The sequence below is a fragment of the Camelina sativa genome, chromosome 15 (genome assembly GCF_030686135.1).
Source record: "Camelina sativa cultivar CO46 ecotype springtype chromosome 15, ASM3068613v1".
NCBI lineage: Eukaryota > Viridiplantae > Streptophyta > Magnoliopsida > Brassicales > Brassicaceae > Camelina > Camelina sativa.
The window spans coordinates 9,823,599-9,844,782 of record NC_141894.1 but is presented as its reverse complement, the minus strand read 5'-3'; the positions used below and the strand labels follow the sequence as shown (position 1 = coordinate 9,844,782).

At 35.9% G+C, this 21,184-nt stretch overlaps 4 protein-coding genes and 1 pseudogene across 4 annotated transcripts; 2 read left to right on the top strand and 3 right to left on the bottom strand.

Annotated features, from left to right (window-relative positions):
* Positions 1-97: 97 nt before the first annotated feature.
* On the bottom strand, positions 98-2,497 carry LOC104746333 (cinnamyl alcohol dehydrogenase 4). The gene is made up of 5 exons (XM_010467788.3): positions 1,971-2,497; positions 1,717-1,830; positions 1,041-1,268; positions 486-925; positions 98-401 (listed from the first exon to the last, which is right to left on the bottom strand). Exons 1-5 carry the CDS (start codon positions 2,057-2,059, stop codon positions 184-186), a joined length of 1,089 nt encoding a protein of 362 aa, XP_010466090.1. The 5' UTR covers positions 2,060-2,497; the 3' UTR covers positions 98-183.
* Positions 2,498-3,380: 883 nt separating this feature from the next.
* Positions 3,381-5,882, bottom strand: LOC104746332 (RNA pseudouridine synthase 4, mitochondrial). Its single transcript, XM_010467787.2, has 10 exons — positions 5,453-5,882; positions 5,317-5,379; positions 5,062-5,217; positions 4,917-4,964; positions 4,754-4,834; positions 4,544-4,657; positions 4,369-4,470; positions 4,104-4,215; positions 3,970-4,016; positions 3,381-3,877 (listed from the first exon to the last, which is right to left on the bottom strand). The coding sequence occupies exons 1-10, from the start codon at positions 5,807-5,809 to the stop codon at positions 3,509-3,511; spliced, it is 1,449 nt and encodes a 482-aa protein (XP_010466089.2). The 5' UTR covers positions 5,810-5,882; the 3' UTR covers positions 3,381-3,508.
* A 162-nt stretch (positions 5,883-6,044) lies between these two features.
* LOC109129087 (putative F-box protein At5g47300 pseudogene) lies at positions 6,045-7,149 on the top strand (annotated as a pseudogene).
* Positions 7,150-9,067: 1,918 nt separating this feature from the next.
* On the top strand, positions 9,068-11,427 carry LOC104746331 (uncharacterized). Its single transcript, XM_010467786.2, has 3 exons — positions 9,068-10,218; positions 10,312-10,706; positions 10,850-11,427. The coding sequence occupies exons 1-3, from the start codon at positions 9,138-9,140 to the stop codon at positions 11,240-11,242; spliced, it is 1,869 nt and encodes a 622-aa protein (XP_010466088.1). The 5' UTR covers positions 9,068-9,137; the 3' UTR covers positions 11,243-11,427.
* A 2,417-nt stretch (positions 11,428-13,844) lies between these two features.
* On the bottom strand, positions 13,845-18,439 carry LOC104746329 (phosphatidylinositol 3,4,5-trisphosphate 3-phosphatase and protein-tyrosine-phosphatase PTEN2A). The gene is made up of 13 exons (XM_087489547.1): positions 18,084-18,439; positions 17,197-17,725; positions 17,011-17,112; positions 16,866-16,922; positions 16,310-16,375; positions 15,693-15,869; positions 15,532-15,618; positions 15,372-15,436; positions 15,216-15,292; positions 15,093-15,139; positions 14,873-15,003; positions 14,708-14,777; positions 13,845-14,586 (listed from the first exon to the last, which is right to left on the bottom strand). Exons 2-13 carry the CDS (start codon positions 17,662-17,664, stop codon positions 14,074-14,076), a joined length of 1,860 nt encoding a protein of 619 aa, XP_087345673.1. The 5' UTR covers positions 17,665-17,725; positions 18,084-18,439; the 3' UTR covers positions 13,845-14,073.
* Positions 18,440-21,184: the final 2,745 nt, after the last annotated feature.

The following is a 21,184-nucleotide window of genomic DNA, read 5'->3' as shown; positions in this document are numbered from 1 at the left end:
AATTATATGCTCATATTTTTGTTTTTTTCTTTTTTTTTTTTGTGACAAACCAATGTATGTAAACAGAACAGTGACATTAAAATCACATAAGCATTCGTTTTTCTTTGAACCATTTTTTTAAAAAAAGACACAACAAACGTTCGTTGGACCTATAATAGGCCCATAACATTGTTTAGTAAGTTTTTAGTTTGTTGCAGCCTCCTCCACGAGGTTACTTCCTGCGACGTCAACGACGAATCTGTAACGAACATCGTTCTTGTGAAGCCTCTCAAACGCAGTGTTAAGCTCATCCATCTTCACTACTTCGATCGTCGACGTTAGCCCTTTCTCTTTGCAGAAGGCCAACACTTCCTCTGTCTCTTTTATACTCCCTATGAAGCTTCCCGATATCACTTTCCTCCCTGTCAAAAATTATCAATTTTAGCTATCTAATTTTCTTGTTATTAGACATGATTTTAAAAACACACACAAGATATTAGACTTACCAAGAATGACGAGAGGAGTCAAGAACTGGAGAGGAGTGTTGATAACTCCCATGAGAATCAGTTTCCCGTCGAGTTTAAGACAAGCTAAGTAAGGCTCGAGAGGGTGAAACACTGGTACGGTGTCGATGATGTAGTCAAGAGAATCTGCGAGTCTTTGCATCTCTGCTGGATCGGAGCTTACTACGTAGTCGTCAGCACCTAAATGTTCCATTGCTTCTTCTTTCTTCTTGTTTGATGAGCTTATCACAGTCACGTGATGTCCCATTGCTTTTGCTATCTTCACACCCATGTGCCCTACTCCACCTAACCCTAGTATCCCTCCTTTCAGCCCACTTGCCATGAGACCAAAATGGCTCAACGGACTGTAGACCGTTACTCCCGCACAGAGCAGCGGTGCAGCCTGTTCCACTGCCATTCCTTCGGGGATCTTCACAACAAACCTTTTGATTGACCAAAAAAGTAGGTTACTTGTGAATAAAGAAACAAATGCTCTGTGTTTTCTTGTGAAACAAGAAAGGTGTGTGTGTGTGTGTGTATGCATGTGTGTGCGCTTACTTTTGATTAACGATCATGGTGTCGGCGAAGCCACCTTGAGTGGGTTTTCCGTCAGTGTAGACATCGTTGTAACTCCAGACTCTCTTGTTACAGTACTGCTCCAGGTCTGAGCTGCAGGGCTTGCAGCTTCCGCAACATCCCACGATCACACCGACACCGACAACATCTCCTACAGTAAACTTGCTCACATCTGATCCCACTTCCACCACCTCACCTACCACCTCGTGCCTGCAAATAAAAATTACACTTTTAATTTTATTTACTGGATCGTGCTAGTAGAATTCAACTACCTTGTTTGCATAATAATTGAAAAGTCTACATAGTGGACAAGAGTGAAAGATGTGGTTTACAAAACAAATGTCAGATGTACAAGTGTGTGACAATAGCACATTCAGTTATCTTCAAACAATAATGTCAAGTCAACTTTAGACGAAAAATCCTCAGTCACACCACAAATCGTTCAAAATTACATGCATAACTACAATTAACTCCAAGTTAAAAAGATTTAGTAACCTATACAAATCTGAAATTATTTATATATGATTGGGGTCTAAACTGAAGTCAATCAATGACTTATTTAAAAAAAAAAATAGAAAGAAAATGGGCACCAAGAAAGATTATATATATTGAAGACAAAAAGATCAGAATAAGAAAAGAGAGTTAAGAAGAAATTTACCCAGGAACCATAGGATAATTGGACATTCCAAGATCATTTTTAATCTGGTGGATATCAGTATGGCAAATTCCACAACATATAACCTTTATATACACATCATCTGCCCCTGTGCTCCTATATTAACAAAATTAATCCAAGATTTTTAAAAAAGAAAAAAAAAAAGAAGTTCAGATAACTCTTTGAGAGACAATATAATCAAAACCATAAAAGTTACATTACATAAGTAACGAGAAGAGAAACAAAAAAAAAAAAACCTTAAAGTGTAGGAGTAAGGAGCAAGAACACCAGAAGGATCTCTTGCAGCCCATCCTAAAGCCTTCTTTTCTCCTCCTTCACTTCCCATTTTGTTTTGTTTTCTCTGGTTTCTCCGACTATTTTTTTGTTTGTTTCTATAATGTAATGTTGAGAGATTTTATGTGTGCAGTGTGTCTATGGAAACATGACTCTAAAGGCAGTCTGTTGACAAATGTTATATACAGAGAAAATGAGGAAAAAAATATTTTATAATTCCAAAAGAGAGGAGGAAACTTGGGATATTGTTTTAATGTTTTTGGTGGACATGCCTTTTTTAATCAGTAATTAAGCTCGACCAACCAAACCTCTTATCTTTTCTTATTTTTCCAGTGGTACAACCATTATTTGTTATTGTGGTGATATACTTACATTTATGTTATACAACCTAGCTACTACCGAGTATCAAGATAGAAAATAATGGAACCAAAGAGAACTATGTTTTTTTTTTTTCCAAAATTGAATTTAAACGAAAAAAAACAAATAGTAGAAATTACATGTCAACTACAACTTGCTTTTAGCTAAATTTTCAACACAAACAAAAAAAATAACGTAGCGTAGTGAGTTTGGTAACAACTTAGCCAACCTCGAATTTGAATATAGATATTTTTTTTAAATGTGGACCATGATTTGGACATGCATAGATACATATCTTATACATCTGTATAGGAACTATACAAATAAAGCTAGGCTGAGAAAAAAGATACGACACCATCATCAATTCAGGTGGCTATTCTTGTTTTTTAATGAAGTAAAACATGATTATTAGTTTTTTCGGCCGGTGGCGTTACGGGTAACTTGTTAGCTTAATACTCTTCATAATTTTATATACGTACATTATAAAGTAGTAGTATTTGTTTTGTGTATATTTAAGGGATAATTTTTTATTTTATTCTCAATTGTACTTCTGACTGAAATAAGACGTTTGATCAAAGCCACCAAGGAGAGGGGAGTAGGTGATGATGTACTAAAAAGTGTAGTTGGTAAAAGATTCCACGCTACTCTTTTGTTCTGATTTCTGAAGTCTATCCAACCATGCTGCGCCATGTCATCAACTTACTTTTCAGACAAGATAATTCACAATTGTTAAATTTTAGATTTTTTCCTTTTTTTTTCCAATAATTTTTAAAATACCAACCAGTCTTTGTTGTTCGGTTAGGTACTGAGTTGCCGATATTCATATTGAATTGTTCATAGCTATTTCGTCTACCCACCTTTCGTTTTACAGAGAGCGACATATATTTTTAAAGATAACAATATATGAGAATGTAGCTACTTTAGTCAAACAAGTTGTTTGAAACAACTGTTGCATGAATCCAAAACGCGCTAATTGTGTCAATCATACGAATAATAATCATTCAATTATATGAGAATGTCACTCAAAATCTAATTTATTTATCTTTGTATGAGAATATTCAAGGTCCAAAGAGAGACAACACAGTGACTACTTGGGAGCCTCAGGAACACAAAGAAGAAAGCTTGGGGGCTCACTAAAAAAATTCTAGTTTTTGTCACAAGTTTCGTCGACTTTAGATTTCAACAAATTAAAACTTAGCTGCATATGACTAGGCAATGGAGCATCGAATTTGAGGCTACCGATATCCGAAATATCAGAATCTGAAGAAAGCTCCATTTTCTCCAAGAGCTGAGATATGTTTGGCAGGTCGATTTGCTTTGAGTGGAGATGAAGGTGTGGCTGTTTTGAAGAGACATCTCCACCATCCAGATCCAAGCCAAAAGGAGATGATGATTGCTTGGTCGGGGTGTTTTCTGAAGAGACTAATGGTTCCCGGGTTTTATGAGCTTGCCATCCATATTTATAGTCCCCAACTATCGGTGTTCCTAGAACTTCTGCGCAGTGTACACGAAGCTGTTGCAACGAAGAACAGTTGCAAACAGATTGTCAAGAAACAGAAACTAAAAGAGAGAACGTTGAAACATTAAACTGAATATTTCAAAGACCTGATGTTTTCTCCCGGTTAAAGGTCGAAGTTCAAGCCATGTGTATCCTACAAATTAACAATGTGCTAAAAACTCAAGGCCAAATCATTTTATTTAAGCATGACTGAAAAGAAAATCTAATTTGTCCCACTGACCATGTGGTGAAGATTCAATCACTCGGTACTCGGTGATAGCATGCTGAGTAGAAACGAGTTCCCCATTGTCATCAACTGTGATACGATCAGATTTGCCATCATCCACAACCACCTACTCAGATATTCCACATATGTTTTTAGCTTACAATTTGACTCTAGTAAAGCAACTAAAGAAACAGATTGCGTGTGAACAAACAAATCAAATAGACTAAAACTTCAATGGATGAAACAGAAACACTCTAGCTAAAAGAGACTGTAGACTGACCTTTCTGAGTGGCGCTGAAATCTGTCCCTTTTTACGTCTCGGACACCCGATTACAAGTGCCATATATTTTCTTTTCAAGGATTTTATGTTCTTTTTGACACCCTAAGAAATAAGAGAACAGTCATTGGTGTGAGAAATTTATGTGTAAGTTCTGAGAGAAAGCAGAGGATTTTACATATGCGGATGCACCAGTTGTTTTCTCGCGGAATATGGAATGAAGAACGGTTGCAGCCGTCTGTGTTCTTGCCAACACCAAAAGTCCAGTACAGTCTCTGTCAAGTCTATGCACCTAACACATACACCGTACTTGCATAAGGCAGAAGAACTAGGTTCCACAAAACCTTCATACAATTTCTAAATAGGCACACTATAAATCTTAACTAACCAGACGGGGAGATTCTGATTTATCAAATGTCAAGCAAGTGGCAGCGAGTTCATCGATACTGGTCTTGATCCCAGTCCCACCCTATGTAAGAGCATTATCAATATCCACAAGCTCCATGAACATGATCTATAATCCATCAGAATGCAAAATATAACATACTTACTTGAACAGCCATACCATGCGGTTTATTCAGAACAATAATGGATGGATCCTGCCACATTTTATTAACTCACTCAGTTCAGATCTATCAACCAATATAACATCGATATAAGCAAAAAACAAACCAAAAGTATAGTGAGTTTCAAAACCTTGTACAACACCAAACTGCAAACGAATTTGCGTTCTTCTTCACTACAACGGAAGTGTTCTTTCTTAGTAGCAGTCGGCTGCGGCGGCGCAACATTGTCTACAGACAGAGGAAGGAAAATTCTATCTCCTACATTCAAAGATTCCTTAGCTGCCACCTTCAAGGTTCAGAAATCAAAGACCATCAGATGATAAAAGCAGCTTTTCTAAAAAAACAGTTCTTGTTTACAATCAATAGATCACAGAATAGTATTTACCCTTTTAAGCTTGCTTCTTTGTAGAAGATCATTATCACAACTCAGAGTCATTTCTCTCCTAACCTGAATCAATTACATTGTAAGAAACTGACAACAATTAGGAGTTTAAGACAAGATTTGAAATATAGAGTAGAACCTGTCTTAAACGAAAGAGTTTCTGAACGAGAGTCCTGGGTAAATCGGGACGACAACGAAGTATCCACCTAAGCGCCGTTGTGTTTGACCCATCCGTTGAACCTTTGATTGAGTCTCCGTCGGAAGTGAGCTCCTTTCCTACGGCGTTGCCATCGACGGTGGGATAAAAAGAAGGTAAAGTTACCCATTTCCCACTTGAATCATCTGTCTGAGCTGTACTGTAACCGCGACACTGATGAGCCGCCGCAACCGCCGCCGAAGACAAGGATTTGGTCGGATCCTTGAAGGAAGAGATCGTAGGCGATTGGGATTGGAGATGTCGATGGAGCGTCGCAGTCGCAATTCTCCATTTCGACATTTTTTAGGGTTTAATCCAAAATTCAAAATCAGGGTTTTAGAGGGTTTTGGGGGAGACGATGGAACAACCGATCGATTCATGATGGTCTTAATTTAGACAATAAACCACCCGGTTCTGTATTGCTTGCCGGTTAAAATACAAGACCAGAAAACCGAACCGGAAACCCTACATAAGTACTAGCCAGCGTCACTATTTTTTTATTGTAATAAGTAATTTAATCACAAGGATGATGATAATGTCAGACCTACCAAACGATCTGCTAGAGAAGATACTCTGTCGTGTTCCAGCCGCATCTGTGAGGCAGTTACGATCTACTTGTAAACGATGGAACAGTTTAATCAACGATAAAATATTCACAAGAAATCACTTGGACTAATCCCCAAAACAGTTTCTGATTTTCATGTTGAATGAGTTTAGGGTTTGTTCCGTGAGCCTCAATTATCTCCATGGAGTTGTTCCATCCGTGGAGGTTAAAGGTGAGTTTAGCCTACCAGATCCGTATTATAACAATTTATATCAATTCGATGTTTGTGAGGTCTTTCATTGCGACGGCTTATTGTTATGCATTGACGAATATTGCACTAGAATCGTGGTTTGGAACCCGTGTACTGGACAAAAAAGGTGGATGCAGACAAGACATGGCCACAAGCAAAACGAATACTATGCTCTTGGATCTTACCAAGACAGCAAAGCGGGTGATAAGAGCTACAAAATCTTGTGCTATTGGGGTTATATGATCGACAAAGGGTTTGAAATCTACGAATTTAACTCTAATTCATGGAGAGTTCTTGATGCCACTCCTGATTGCAACTTAGAATGTATTGATAACGGCAAGTTCTTGAAGGGAAAGGGTTACTGGATTGCTTGTGAGAAAAAAAGAAAAGTTTGTCGAATTCTTACTCACTTTTGATTATACAACAGAGAGATTTGGACGTCTGCCTCTTCCCTCTCAGTGTACTGAAGCTGATTATCTAGTTGTGGCTTTATCGGTTTTTAGGCAAGAGAAAGTTTCCGTGTTAGTACATCCCATAAATACATCATCAAGGACAGAGATATGGGTGACAAATGATATCGATGAGACGGAAAAGGTGTCGTGGAGCATGCTCGTAGCAGTGGATTTGAATCTAGTTACTGATTGTTTTCGTTGCGTAAGCGTCAGCTTCTTGGTCGGTGAGGACAAGAAAGTCCTCGTGTGTATTGATAATGGAACCGACGGCAATAACATGGTTTTCATTGTTGGACTGGACAATCAAGTGAGACAAGTGAATTTAGGACTCGCTTCAAATTGGCCATTTTTGTTTAGTTACGTTCCAAGTTTAACTCAAATCCACCCTGAATGATTAATTAATCATCTACAGGACAAACTTCACTTTCTTGGATTTAATTCATTGTAATCTTAAATAATTTGATAAACTTGTGTTTTCACTAATTCATATATATATTTCATATATTTCCTTTCTTTTTATTAAAACACAGTCTTTGAAATTTGTGATCAAGATATATTATATTTTCTTACATAAAGACGAGTTATGTTTCACCTTCAATTTTCTAGTCTATATTGTTCTGCATCTTTATTGAGCGAGCTTGAAGAGCAAGCCAGGTCTGGTTCAGGCCGATCAATCTAAGAAGATGTATGTTGACTATACGAGTAAAACTCACACAGATAAGTTTAACCGATAATTTATAATCAATTATATAAAGAGACAGGTTAAGAGGTGAAGGAAGCGGATTTCTTTATACAAAAGATAAAGTTTAATCCGTGCTACAGTACTCTTGTGTTAAAAGAAGATAAAAATTGTAAAAAGTTTAACCTAATCGATCTTAAAAAATCACAAAGCCAATAATACAGTACGCGTTTAGTTAAGACTGTGTTGTCTATAACAGAAGTGTAGAACACATAAAATTAAATAATGGACTTTAGACCTGTATAGTCGGTGCCTCCTTTGAGTCGCATTATAAAGTCGAAAGCATGCATGTAAGTGGAATTTACATATAAAGCTTACTTACAAACTAATGATCCATAATATTAATTTTGATGAAATTTGTTAACGCTAACAGAGAAAATATTAAATGGCTAATATGTTTCTTCAAATTTAAGACAAAGTAGAAACATGAATCAAACATATATAGCTAGCTGTAAAGGTGTTGTCATAGCTTGACTTATCAGTGTTGTTTTCATCATGTGATCCCAAAAAGGTCAAAGGTTGTTCTCCCCCTCTAATGTGCGTGTTTGTCCTTCGCATAAAGTTAACTAACGTTAAATAAACGATTTGACATCTTAATAGAAATATATTTAATTATTTATTAAAAGAGGTAAAAACCAATGTAGATTAAATTTAAAACCTAGCGCTAACTCAAATTATTGTGCAATTTTTTACGGAATTTGAAGTCAAACTCACATATATAGAATCCAATTTGATCATAAAACTGATCAGTTAACTAATCGATTGTTTCACGTAATCAGCAAAATGTGCTACCACACACGAGAGTAGCATGCCGATCACTTCATCGCAAAGTGATTCCCCCATAAACTTGCAAATAGCGACACGTTTAAGTAATATCCCATTTATGTAATACGTAGAAATGCATAAAGTGAATTGGAATAAAAACTCAGTTTTGCTATAGGTATTATTATAAGATACCTAATGGCTAATTGTATCTATTGCCTAGTTAATTTAAATATGAAGTTGACTTGTCGCTAAAATTGTTTACATATATCAACTACGATGATATAAGCATTTACGGGATTAGTAACATATACAAATCTTGGTGATGATCAGTATTAGTTTCGAACCAAATTAAGATCAAGTATACCATCATATTTATTTATTTTCTAGAAAATTTTACCAGATCACCAGGATATGAAAAAACTTTTCTCATTGGACAAGGTTTTTTGTTTTCCAATGCTAGACTAGTTAGCTTTTTATATGTTTTGTAATCTTCTTTCTTTCTTATGTTTGGAGGAGTACTCTTTTATCAATAATCTCAATTATATTGTGCAACTTTTAATCTCCTACGTACGTACTATTAATATCTAGAACCCGTTTTGCGATCAATAAAAATACTTGAAGCATCTTTGTATATACAGAATATAAGTTATGTATAAAGGTGTTGATAATTGTTAAATTACGTAGCTATCCTAAAAGGCAAGCTCCATAGAAATCGGAACCCTTATTTAAAGATTAAAAAGACCCCAACTTGATATTTAAAAACCCAACATATCTATCTATATAAACCGTATCAGAGCACTTGAACCACATCCTCATTCATACACTCAAATCCCAAAGCACACAACAACTGAAAAAACACAAACACCTTTCTATCTTATATGTTCGGTTTGGCAATGGATCTAGCCAAACACACACGACTTCAAATATTGGGATGCATACTCCTGGCATCTCTTGCATTAACAATGGCTGATACACCACCGGGAATAGCCAAGAACCCAAGCCACGCAACATGTAAAATCAAGAAGTACAAACATTGCTACAACTTGGAACATGTTTGTCCCAAGTTCTGTCCTGACAGTTGCCATGTCGAATGTGCCTCTTGCAAACCCATATGTGGCCCTCCTTCCCCTGACGATGATGGTGGCGATGACGGTGGTGATGACGGTGGTTACACTCCTCCCGCTCCTGTTCCACCAGTTTCACCGCCACCTCCTACCCCTTCCGTGCCAAGCCCTACTCCGCCAGCTTCGCCACCGCCTCCAACACCTACACCGTCCGTGCCAAGTCCCACTCCTCCAGTTTCACCACCACCTCCTACACCTTCCGTGCCAAGCCCTACACCGCCAGCTTCGCCACCGCCTCCAACTCCTACGCCGTCCGTGCCAAGTCCCACTCCACCAGTTTCACCACCACCTCCGACTCCTACACCGTCTGTCCCAAGTCCCACTCCACCAGTTTCACCGCCGCCTCCAACTCCTACACCGTCTGTGCCAAGTCCCACTCCTCCAGTTTCACCACCACCCCCCACTCCAACACCTTCCGTGCCAAGTCCTCCCGGTACGCCCACGACACCAGTCCCTCCATATTCTCCTCCTGTAACCCCTACACCCTCCGTTCCAAGTCCCACTCCTACTCCACCTTCCGTCCCAACTCCTCCAGGCTCTACTCCCGCGACTCCTACACCTTCTGTCCCAACTCCACCAGGCTCTCCCGCGACTCCTACACCTTCCGTCCCAACTCCTCCTGGCTCAACTCCCGCAACTCCCACACCTTCCGTCCCAACTCCTCCTGGCTCTCCCCCTTACGTTCCCCCGCCATCAGACGACCAAGCAGGAGCAGGAGTCAGAAGGGCCAGATGTAGGAAGCAGGGATCTCCATGTTACGGAGTTGAGTACACTTGCCCTGCCGCTTGTCCCCATTCTTGTCAAGTCGATTGCGTCACTTGCAAGCCTCTTTGCAGTATGTCCTCTTCATCCATCGATCTCTTCCTTAAATACCTTATTACTCAATTACTTAATCTATGCTAAATACTCATGATACATTGTGATGCAGATTGCGACAAGCCAGGATCCGTTTGCCAAGACCCACGTTTCATTGGAGGAGATGGTCTCACCTTTTACTTCCACGGCAAGAAAGACTCCAACTTCTGCCTTATCTCTGATCCTAACCTTCACATCAACGCACATTTCATCGGTAAACGTAGACCTGGTATGGCACGTGACTTCACATGGGTCCAATCCATTGCCATGCTCTTCGGCACTCACCGTTTATACGTCGGAGCCCTCAAGACTGCCACGTGGGACGATTCCATTGACCGTATCGCCGTCTCTTTCGACGGAAATGTTATCTCACTCCCTCAGCTAGACGGTGCCACGTGGACTTCTTCCCCTGGAGTGTACCCTCAGGTCTCTGTCAAGCGAGTCAACACTGACACTAACAACCTCGAGGTATGCCCTAAAAATTATTATACTTTTGCCACACGGTCGCTTAAAAGAACAAATTCAATGAAAGATGAACTCAAGTAATATTATACTATCTTCATATATAAACTTAATGCTTAATAGTAGTCAATTAATGTATTTATTTTCAGGTTGAAGTAGAGGGTTTGCTTAAAATAACAGCAAGAGTGGTGCCAATAACAATGGAAGATTCAAGAATCCATGGCTACGACGTGAAGGAAGACGACTGTCTAGCTCATCTTGACCTCGGCTTCAAGTTCCAAGACCTTAGCGACAATGTCGATGGTGTTTTGGGACAGACTTATAGGTCTAACTACGTTAGCCGAGTAAAGATCGGAGTCCACATGCCTGTGATGGGTGGTGACAGAGAATTCCAGACCAGCGGACTTTTTGCACCTGACTGTTCAGCCGCAAGGTTCACCGGTAACGAAGCAAGCAACGGTGGACAGAGCAAATTACTGGAGCTCCCTGAGATGAGTTGTGCCAGTGGCGTAGGTGGCAAGGGAGTGGTCTGCAAGAGATAGACACTCTCCTGATTTTATTACTACTATATACCATTATACAAATTGGTAACTACAACATTATAACTTAATAAAATGTGTAACATGGTTGATTTTTCCTGTAACAATATTATTATCGAGAAAAAGGAAACATGTAATTTTATTTTTCCCGAATTTATTGAAATGTGAATTTATATTAATTTTCTTAATGTTTGCTTTACAAAATTTAATGATATGAGAAAATTGGAATATATCTTGACAGCAAAAGAGAAACTTGTAAAATGCAAGTATGTAACGTATAGTATCAAAATAAACACTAGATACGAGTCAGAGCATCAAAGCTGGTATCTCCCTATCCGTGTGTGTCAGCGTTTCTCTAGCTGAGACATACTTATTACTTTCTTTGGTTTGATAAAAGTATATGAAAATTAAAAGATAATATTAGAAACAAACTTTGATGCAAACGAAGCAGTATCTAATAAATCAAACTCCAAATTACACTGTGAGTTAGAATGACTTGAAATATTACTTTTTCTAAATAATCCTTTTTTCTTACAAATAGTAAAACAAACTAAAAACTAGCAGAAATTACACCATCAACTGATTTTAGAATTTATTAGTTTTCTTCTAGCAAGAAATTGTTTCCCTTGATTAATACTAATTTTGAGTAATGTTGGTTACAGTCCAACAAAATATGCTATATAAAAAAGTAGCATCTGCATGTGGATAAGTTATTCACTTAATTTATGATGAAGTGATTCTCCCATAAAGGTGGAAGGATACGTAGAATATGAAACATCATCATTCTCACTTCCTAAAAATGGTTTAGGAAGCGCAATACGTACGTTGCTTTGGTCAAATTAAATAACTTGTTTCTCTTTAACTCTAAACCAAGACAATATTTATCTATTAAGGATTCACAAATATGTTATTTTCAGTAGGGGTTTTATATGATTCGACGAAATTTGAGAGGCTTATTGGTCTATATGATAAGAATAGGATTGGGAGCAAGTGGTTCGTGGAAGTAAAACCCTCATCGTCAGACTTCGCATGGCGTGAGTAGTCGTGTGTTTATTCGATAAACAAGTAGAAGACTCGACCAAATGCCAAGGAAAAAAGTGGATTTTGGAAGTATTTCTACTTGCGAGGAGGTAAGAAATCAGATTGTTTTATAATTCCAAACTAGATTCGGACCCGCACATACGTGCGGGGTTAATTTTAAAAACTAAATTTACTAACACATTTATAATTTATTACGTACATGCGGATTATGTTTGTAAACAGATTTTTAATAAATGTTATTAACATTCATAATCCAAACTTTTTTGTATCAGTTTAGTATTTGATTTATTTTTAATTCGGTTTAGACAAAAAAATGATCAAATTTGTTTTTGTTATCAGTAAAAACAATTATATTAAAAAATAGTAACAGAAAGATGGTATGTCTAATTTAGGACATAAAATTCATCATGTCGTGTATATGTCTCATAACTATGGTTGATTTTTTTTTTATCTATTATAGAACATAGTTTAATGTTTTTTCTTTTTTCTTTTGAATATTTTTTTGACATTTTTTTGTTAGATAAATTGAAAAATATGTTACATAATATATTGGAAGCATTAATTATTTTAATTCTAACATGATCCTGGATTTTGATTTTTGAAAATTTTTAATCTCATCTTATTCCTCCTTCCATCCCGTTTCCGTCCCATTATTCTTTTCTCATTTCCTCAAAATCATGTTCCTACATATTTAGTACACAAACACGTAATAGTTTGATTCAAAACAAAATAAAGTATTTGATGAAGAAAAATAATTTCTTTGAAACATTCAGTTAATAGAATCACACATACATGCCGTGTCAGTTAACATTCTTTTATCTTTTGTTTTGTACATGCTTATGCTAGATAAGCTGAAGAAAAAAAAACATATTTAAAATACTGTTGTTTTACTTTAGTTGTAACATGTTTTCGGATCCGCACATTTATGCATTGATAAAATGATAAGTTATAAGTAGTTTCAAACGTATGTATATCTTAATTCAGTATCCAAGATTTAAACATACTGTATATATGTAATACATATGTTTGAAATCATAATATAAAATCATAAATATTGTTTACAGATATCTCACAATATATAACCAAATTATATTTTTATACATATATACAATTTTGTATTTAATTGCTCGATTTTAATAGATACCGAATTAAATTATTTCTATAAACATTTAGATGATTTTGTATATTAGGTAACATCATAATTTATTGTTTCCGGATATATCTCAAAATATAAAATTAAATTAAATAAGTTTACATATATACAATTTCGAAATTAATTGCCCAAATTAAACATATACATAAATATCAAAATTATTGTTTCCTTAAATTGTTTACGCAAAACTACTTACCTTTTTGAATTTTATTACAGATGCTTGTTTCGATTCTGTTTGGATACGGGAGTATGAAAAACAGTTCTGAACAGTTAATACATGATCCGAACAGAATTAATCCAGGGCATATAGGATCCGTGAATTTTTATTATCAAATTTACTTTAATATCCTTTTGTATTGTATGCTTTTTAATTTATTCAGGGTTATTTTATGTCATATATTTCATGATTCATTTTGCCTTGTAAATAATGCTTCCATTTTAATAGTATAGATATTAAAGTCATAACACAAAGACGTAAGCAACCAATGTATAATTTTGTGCAGTATAATACTAAAAAGAACACAGCGATACGGTAAAGCAAAAAAAAAAAACCCGTAGAATTCAACATCACAACACAATGAATGGATTTAACATTCCCTGTTTTTATGTACACATCTTCCTGCTTTTGATCACCCTTTCTTCAATCGCTTTCAAAGTCATCTTCATCTCCAAATGAGAACACTGATGCATCAGCCGCCATGACCTTGAACTCACTCTCTGAGCTTGAAGAAGGATTGACCCCAGCCCCAGAGGGTTTCTCTGTTGCTTCAGCCTTGCTAACAGTACCTCCTTGCACGGGCTGTGATGATCCCTTGTTTCCAGAAATAGACACTTTCTCAGTCGCTTTAGCCAGAACAGAGGTTTCATCTGCGCTCCGTTTGGCTTCTGGGGTTTGAGAAGAAGCCGATGATGTGGTTTTAGTCGGGCCAGTTGAGTCTCCTTCGTTATCAGAGAACACATCGTCCTTATCAGGATTCTCTGCTTCTTTATTGGGTCCTCGAACCGATGCAGAGCCGTCTACAGGGGAAGAATTAGCTGCTGGAGTTTCTTCCGGTGTTGTGGATGCTGTTTCAGAACTAGGGTTCGTAGGGATTGTTGCATTTATATCAGCAAGAACAACTTCAACCATAAATCCAGGCGATGGTAGCTTTCTCTGCATTGGAACAAAGGCCAAACACAAAGATATATCATTTCAAACCGGAGGAATGATGGAGAAAAGACCCCCAAATCAGACATCACACACAAAGTCAATGATTCAATCCAAGTATATTAACCTTGTCAAACGCGTCAAGCTCACTTGTTTTTAGGATCACTCTATTTTCCATCATTGTCGTGTTTAACCAGCTGAGAAGAGCATGCAAAAAATAGTGGTGAGAGAAGCAAAATATAAAAGCGATGTTGGTAATGAGTTTTGGATAACGAGGTACTAGCTTGCTAACCAGTAAAAATCTCCTTGGCGGTCATGAAAATGGATTTTGAAGTCCCCAGCCAATTCTGTTAGGCCTGGCTCTCCGGGTAAGGCGAAGACCATAACCCCTTTCTTTGGGGCACTGAACCAAAAGTCTTCTGGCTGCAAAATCATAAAAACCACTTAATGTGAATTTACAAAATACTAGATAACATATACTAGATAACGACAAGGTAATAACAATGACGTACCGAGAGATCCTTGGTCCGAGGATGTTTTTTCGTGGTAAAGAGAACACCTGCATATAATTTACAGTAAGATGTTAGTTCTGCATGATACTGGCTTTATATGTTGTCATGGATCGACCAACACACCATTATGATCTGAAATAGTGATGGATGGCCTAATCCAATAGGGACACCTATGGAGCCGGAATCCCCTAAGCATACACCTAACAAAAGAAAATGTTCGAACTCAATAAACAACTGTATGCTATATTAAGGTATAGAATAAGTCAATAAGATGTTTACCTACGGCCAGGTTGGTTTTCCCCGTTGAAGTAGGTTAAAATTCGTTCAAAGTATTTCACATATCTCTACAAATAATGATTAAACAGACTTAATTTTCCGCAGAAGAGTAAAAATGTTTTCATGAGCGGCTTAATTATATAAATTACAAAAATAGACTTACAATTTGGCTGGGTAGCACAAGTCCTTTTCCATCCACACATCGTTTCTGGTTGTAGAAATCCATGCACTCTTCGGCAGTCGGAAAGAACTAAATAAGAAAAGGAAACATGATTGGTTCCCTGTCATGGATTGTTTTATACAACGTTAAAATGAATTTCTTACCTTCAGATACAGCAGAAGACTACAAATCATAAGCCCTGTCCTTGCCATGCCAGCCTTACAGTGAACAACCACAACATTCTCAATGTCCTCCTTTAACCATGAATATGCACTTTGGCAGAATGAGGTGATCAAATGGATTGGCGGGCAATTATGATCATCAAACGGGAAACTGGCCACCTGGAGGCAAAATAATCAGCAAAAAATAAGATGTATAGGGACGCTAAAACGTGCAGAAGATGGTAAATAGTTAACAACTGTGCCCGCATTATGTGAACATAATAGTATTAGAAAAAGAAATCATGATGTATAGAAGAAGTGGCTACATTATCTGTAACAGAGAATTAAGCCACTTCACTGCAGCAGGTTTTTATATGATCATGTCCAATAATTCAGGCAAGAGATGAGAAAATCTGACAAAATTCAGAGCTTTGTGCATATGCAACAATGTAAACAATATTTTGATGGATACTGTTTCATAAGTACATCAGAACTAAAGAAACTTGAAATAGTGCATTGGATGATCTACACAGTTTCTTAATTTTGAGAAAGCCATTCTTTCTTAAGGAGGCCATGTGTTTGCCAAATGCAAGGAAAGAGGAAGATAAAGGATGGCATACCTTCCCTTCAAATAAGGATACATCATACAACCTCTCTGAACAAAGATTGTAAACCTTGTATTTTGCCTACAAAAAAAAGGAAGAAATGAATTATATGAATAGCACAAGAGAAGAGCAGAACCTATCAAGGCTGTAGCTAACTGCAAAACGCATCATGCATAAATTAATTTCCACAAGGAAGATGGCAAGACGACATTATACACGATCGAAATAAATAGACATAATATGAATATCGATACCAACTATAAATTCTTATATCCCTGAAATCCAACTAATATCACAAAAGTCAAGAAAATTAATATAAGTCTACAAGAAAAATATGTTACAAGCCTCTTCAATTTGAGTGGAACCATCCACTCGACAATATCTAATTAGGCAGAGCTGCATATGATCAAGAACTAATAACAGAAGGTGAAGTGAACCAGTCTCCATGTTAAGAATTTCCAAGTGATACAAAAGAGAGAACTATAAGATAAACAAGAAAAACAGCAAAAGTTTCATCATATGGCCAAAGATAAGCGATTAATTTGTTGTGCTAGCAAATTAGTAATAGTACCTTGTGTTGAGTTTCAAGAAAGTTGATAACTTCTTCCATTTGGTTACGGTAGAAACCCTACAACGATTTGAACAAACATTGGTCATATCATATTAACTTTAAAAAAAATCCAGGGAAAACGATTACATGCTAAAAAATGACTCACCTCGACATATCCAAAAAAGCCAGAACTCATATCACCAGCAGGAAACCCCATTGCAATGATGTTCTCTGTTATGTACGTCAGATCCAAATCAAATCCTCCTTCCTAAACCACAAGTAACATTTGGTTTCATATGAGGAAACAAGCTATCATATGACACAAAAACTTATTAGTATAAGTAAATTTCACCTGATATCTTCTTTTGTTTTGAGACACAGCATGTCGAGCCTTGACTTGTACTGCCTTGACAGCATTCTTCGAAGTATCAACCAAACCTTTCGTAATCGTCCCAATGAAACTAGATTCTGTAGCAGTTGCTGAAGTCGTCCCTTCCGTGGCCTCATTAGGTTGAGGAGATTTCGGAGATAAACGAAGCCCTAACCCACTCGTAAACTTTGCAAAAGCAGACTTTTCGTTATTCTCCACACCAGAGTCGTTTTGTGTGGAAGCAAACGGCTGAGGAACTTTCAAATTTTTAGCCCACGTTGATATCCCAGAAGCAGATAGTTTCGATGCAACACCTTTAGGTGAACCATCGCTTCCAGCTTCTACAACAACAGGGGATGCAGAAGCAGCAGGAGGAGGAGGAGGTGGAGGCTGATCATCTGGTATTGTTACCGCAGCAGGAGGAGGCAAGTTCGGTGAATCAGACGACATTGTTTCTTATCTTAAAATCTAGTAATTCAAAATTATCAAAGTCGCAAAATCTTCTTCTTTCCTGGCAAAAGACATCAATCACATTTACAAATCTAAATTACACAAAGTCAGAATTTTAAAAAATCTGATTTTTGCATATTTTAACTAAATATAACCATTATCCCGAAATTATCATTTGCGTGATCTAATTATTTAAAAAAAAAAAAAAAAAAAAAAAAAGGCAAATTCGACGAGTTAATCAAACAATTAATGTGCGATCATCAGGCATGAACACTCACAAAAAAGGTAAGCTAAATCCAATGGAAATTAAAAAAACAAAAAAAAAAAATCTCGAAAGCAGATCAGAGAAATGAATAATCATAGAATCAGAGAAAAATGACAAAATCGAAGCATAAAAAGTTAAAAGGCAAAGAAGGAACCTCAGAGATCAAGAACCATATATATCCCGAGGGAAAACGCTTGCTTCGGCCTTCGTAGATGAATCGCGCTCGATGTTCAGGAGGAGCAAGCAAAGCTCTTTTAGGGCTCTAGTCTCGACGGATTCAGATTAGATTTGGGGAAAAAAAAAAACAAGGAAAACACACAGTGTCTCGGTGTGATCAAGTCACGTGGGAGTTTTCGTCAACAATAAATCTGTGCCGTTAGATCTTTTATAAAAACGTTAAGATGGTTTTTTGGATCTGAAGAATTGAACATCGCACGTGATCCTCATCTCTCCAGTTTATTTAAATTTTAATCAAAATATTTTTAATATAAGTTCTAATTGTACAATATTGATATTAATCCCAAATTTCAGATTTCAATTTGGTCTTATTTTGAATTATTATGCGTATGTAACCTAGATAGCTAAACATACCTATTTTGGAATTTCATATCCCGTTCCATTTTATCACATCCCGTCCTGTCTTGTCCCATTCCGTCCCATATCCATCATAATTTTTCTGTCCTATGAGCATTATCTTTTATATAATTACTCGTTAGGAAATTTTTATTAATAGGGATTGGGTAAGAATTTTAGATAGGATACTTGAATTCTCTGTTGAATATTAAGTGTTTATATAGGTAGTTGAAATTATCTCTTTAAAAAATTATAAGTATCAAAAACTATTTCATTATTTTCAAAACTACATAAAATTCTCAAAGTACCTGTTCCAAAGTAGCTCATTACATGTCGTATAGTCAATTTTTACCCAAATTAGTTAAAGTTGGAGACTTGAATTTATCTATCTATATTCTGATTTCGTATTTTTATCTAAAATTTATGTTCAAACAAACCTGGTAAAACTTATATCCGTTAAAATAATAAACCCTTTTATGTCAATTATTTTAAATAATATTAGTATTTTCCCACAAAATTGAGTTTGTCGCTCATTTATGGTGTTTTGTCAATATTTTAGTGTATATGTATAATATTGAACCCATGTCAAGGATAAACATGAACATTATCTTCGTCAGCTAATGTAGCTAAGATTAAACACAGCCATCTGGGTTCTCTATTTTACACTCAGAATATAGTTTTAAGGAGCTAAGATTTAGCATTTGAACTTTAGAGTTTAGAATTTAATTATTTTGTATATAAGAAAAAGTATTTTTGAAAATGGACATATAAATAAGTATTTTTTTTTAAAATAACATAGAAAAACGGGTAGTTTTAAAAGTAACTTTAATAATAAAATTTAATAGTTTCGTGCAACGGGCATATTATAAATCTAATAATATTATAAAATTAAATTATGTGGTTTATATGTAAAAAATATTCAACCCGTGCTCAGAATTATTACCTAGTTAAATATTAAATTAGAAGCTTTTAGTAATTCACCTTTATTACAAATTATTAATTTTAAATAAGCTACCAGAATTTAGTTAAGAGGGACATAAACGGATTTAACCTGCGGATAAACATTTATTTTGTAAAAGTAGCGTGCATAAAATAATTATTTTCATATTTTTGTGAAATTTAATTGGAAAAAGGTTATACAAAAAAAAAGAAGGTTTAACAACATAAGGTGGTTGGTTTGGCGTAGTTTATAACAATTATAATAATAAAAATGATCAAATGATTTTCATACACAAGTGATAGCAACTTTCGGCTATTTCAATGGTTATAGTCGTACACGTTACAAAACCATCAGAACATAGTAAAATAGAAATCATTCCTTCTTTCGTATCTCCCGTAACAGGCACAATCTTAGACCTCAATGCCGGCAAGTTCTTGTGCTTCCACGACAATCTTCGTCTCTGGATTAGCTTCCTCTTCCGGAGTCTTGTTCATTGGTGGTACCAAAAAGTCAAACTTGTATGATATTCAGATAGAGTCTAAAGGTCCCTCCATCGAGAGTTAACATGCAATGACATATCTTGTAACCTTTAAAAGCATGAACTAACCTGCAACTTAGACAACCATAACGTAAGAAACATAATATAAGAAAACAATGGTTGAAGAGCAGAAGTAAATAAAAAGAAATCAAACTCATAAGAAATAAGTACGAAAAAGATCCGTCTTGAGTTGCTAAATTATCCCATAGAAGAGTTTCCAACAAAATAATTATTCACGTGTATAACACATTTTTTAATGTGAGATTTAAAAATTAGAAGGAAACATGAGGAATACTCTTGAGCATATATATAGCCACTGCACCAACAGCTTTTGCATAAAGCGACATAGAGGATCAGAAAAACATAAGATTATATTCATAAGATCATAGTGAAGATTATTATAAAATATGAATCATTGAAAGGGTCAGATAGAAACACATATTTAAATAACCAAAAGCTTAAAACTTACCCTAGTATCTTGTCAATCTCATTATGAGTCTTCCATTCTGAACATTCGAACAACTGTAACAATTTCATTAGTTTAAACACTTCAAAACAAAGGTTCATTGAACCATTTTTTAAATTACTTTAGTTTATAAGCTTGAGAGAGAAAGATATGTACTTCTCTATCTCTTGTTTGTGTTTAGAGCTGATATGTACATGAAAGTGACTAAAATATTACACTCATTTTGAAGATATTTCAAATGGATGGATAAAAAACAGAGAAACTTACCAAGAAGAGATCAAAGAACGAAGACGGTGGGATTGAGTACTTCCATGTAAACAGCTTTCGTGAAGAGCGAAACTCCAGCCGACGTAAACTGCAAAAACATTTCCTTACTTTGGTGTGTTTAGAGTGGATTTGCTATGTTTAAACAAAGCAGAATGAGGTTGTATTTATAGAGTGTAGGGTTCTAACCAAATATTCTTATGCAAAATTTTAGAATTTTGGTTTATTTTTGGTAAATCGCAATAACTACCGTATATTTTATAAATGTATGAAGATCTTCTCCGGATTAAGTGTTTTTTAACAGCTAACTGAGATAATTTGGCAATAAGCTTGATTATGAAAATTAAATTAAGTATTCGAGAATAAAAGAAACAACAATATTCGTATTTATTGAAAACTTTGTTACCAAGTTTTAGAAAATTGATCTGAGATATATTCGGAAACTTGAGATAATTCTGGGATCCATATTTTAAA

Coding starts and splice junctions, on each gene's coding strand:
- LOC104746332 (XM_010467787.2), bottom strand. CDS start 5,809: ATGTCGAAATGGAGAATTGCGACTGCGACGCTCCATCGACATCTCCAA. Junction 5,380..5,452: donor AACTCTTTCGTTTAAGACAG/GTTCTACTCTAT, acceptor TAATTGATTCAG/GTTAGGAGAGAAATGACTCT. Junction 4,965..5,061: donor GCAGTTTGGTGTTGTACAAG/GTTTTGAAACTC, acceptor AAAATGTGGCAG/GATCCATCCATTATTGTTCT.
- LOC104746333 (XM_010467788.3), bottom strand. CDS start 2,059: ATGGGAAGTGAAGGAGGAGAAAAGAAGGCTTTAGGATGGGCTGCAAGA. Junction 1,831..1,970: donor CCTTACTCCTACACTTTAAG/GTTTTTTTTTTT, acceptor TTGTTAATATAG/GAGCACAGGGGCAGATGATG. Junction 1,269..1,716: donor AATTATCCTATGGTTCCTGG/GTAAATTTCTTC, acceptor TTTTATTTGCAG/GCACGAGGTGGTAGGTGAGG.
- LOC104746331 (XM_010467786.2), top strand. CDS start 9,138: ATGTTCGGTTTGGCAATGGATCTAGCCAAACACACACGACTTCAAATA. Junction 10,219..10,311: donor CACTTGCAAGCCTCTTTGCA/GTATGTCCTCTT, acceptor ATTGTGATGCAG/ATTGCGACAAGCCAGGATCC. Junction 10,707..10,849: donor CTGACACTAACAACCTCGAG/GTATGCCCTAAA, acceptor ATTTATTTTCAG/GTTGAAGTAGAGGGTTTGCT.
- LOC104746329 (XM_087489547.1), bottom strand. CDS start 17,664: ATGTCGTCTGATTCACCGAACTTGCCTCCTCCTGCTGCGGTAACAATA. Junction 16,923..17,010: donor GCTTTTTTGGATATGTCGAG/GTGAGTCATTTT, acceptor AAATCGTTGTAG/GGTTTCTACCGTAACCAAAT. Junction 15,619..15,692: donor GTCTTCTGCTGTATCTGAAG/GTAAGAAATTCA, acceptor TTTCTTATTTAG/TTCTTTCCGACTGCCGAAGA.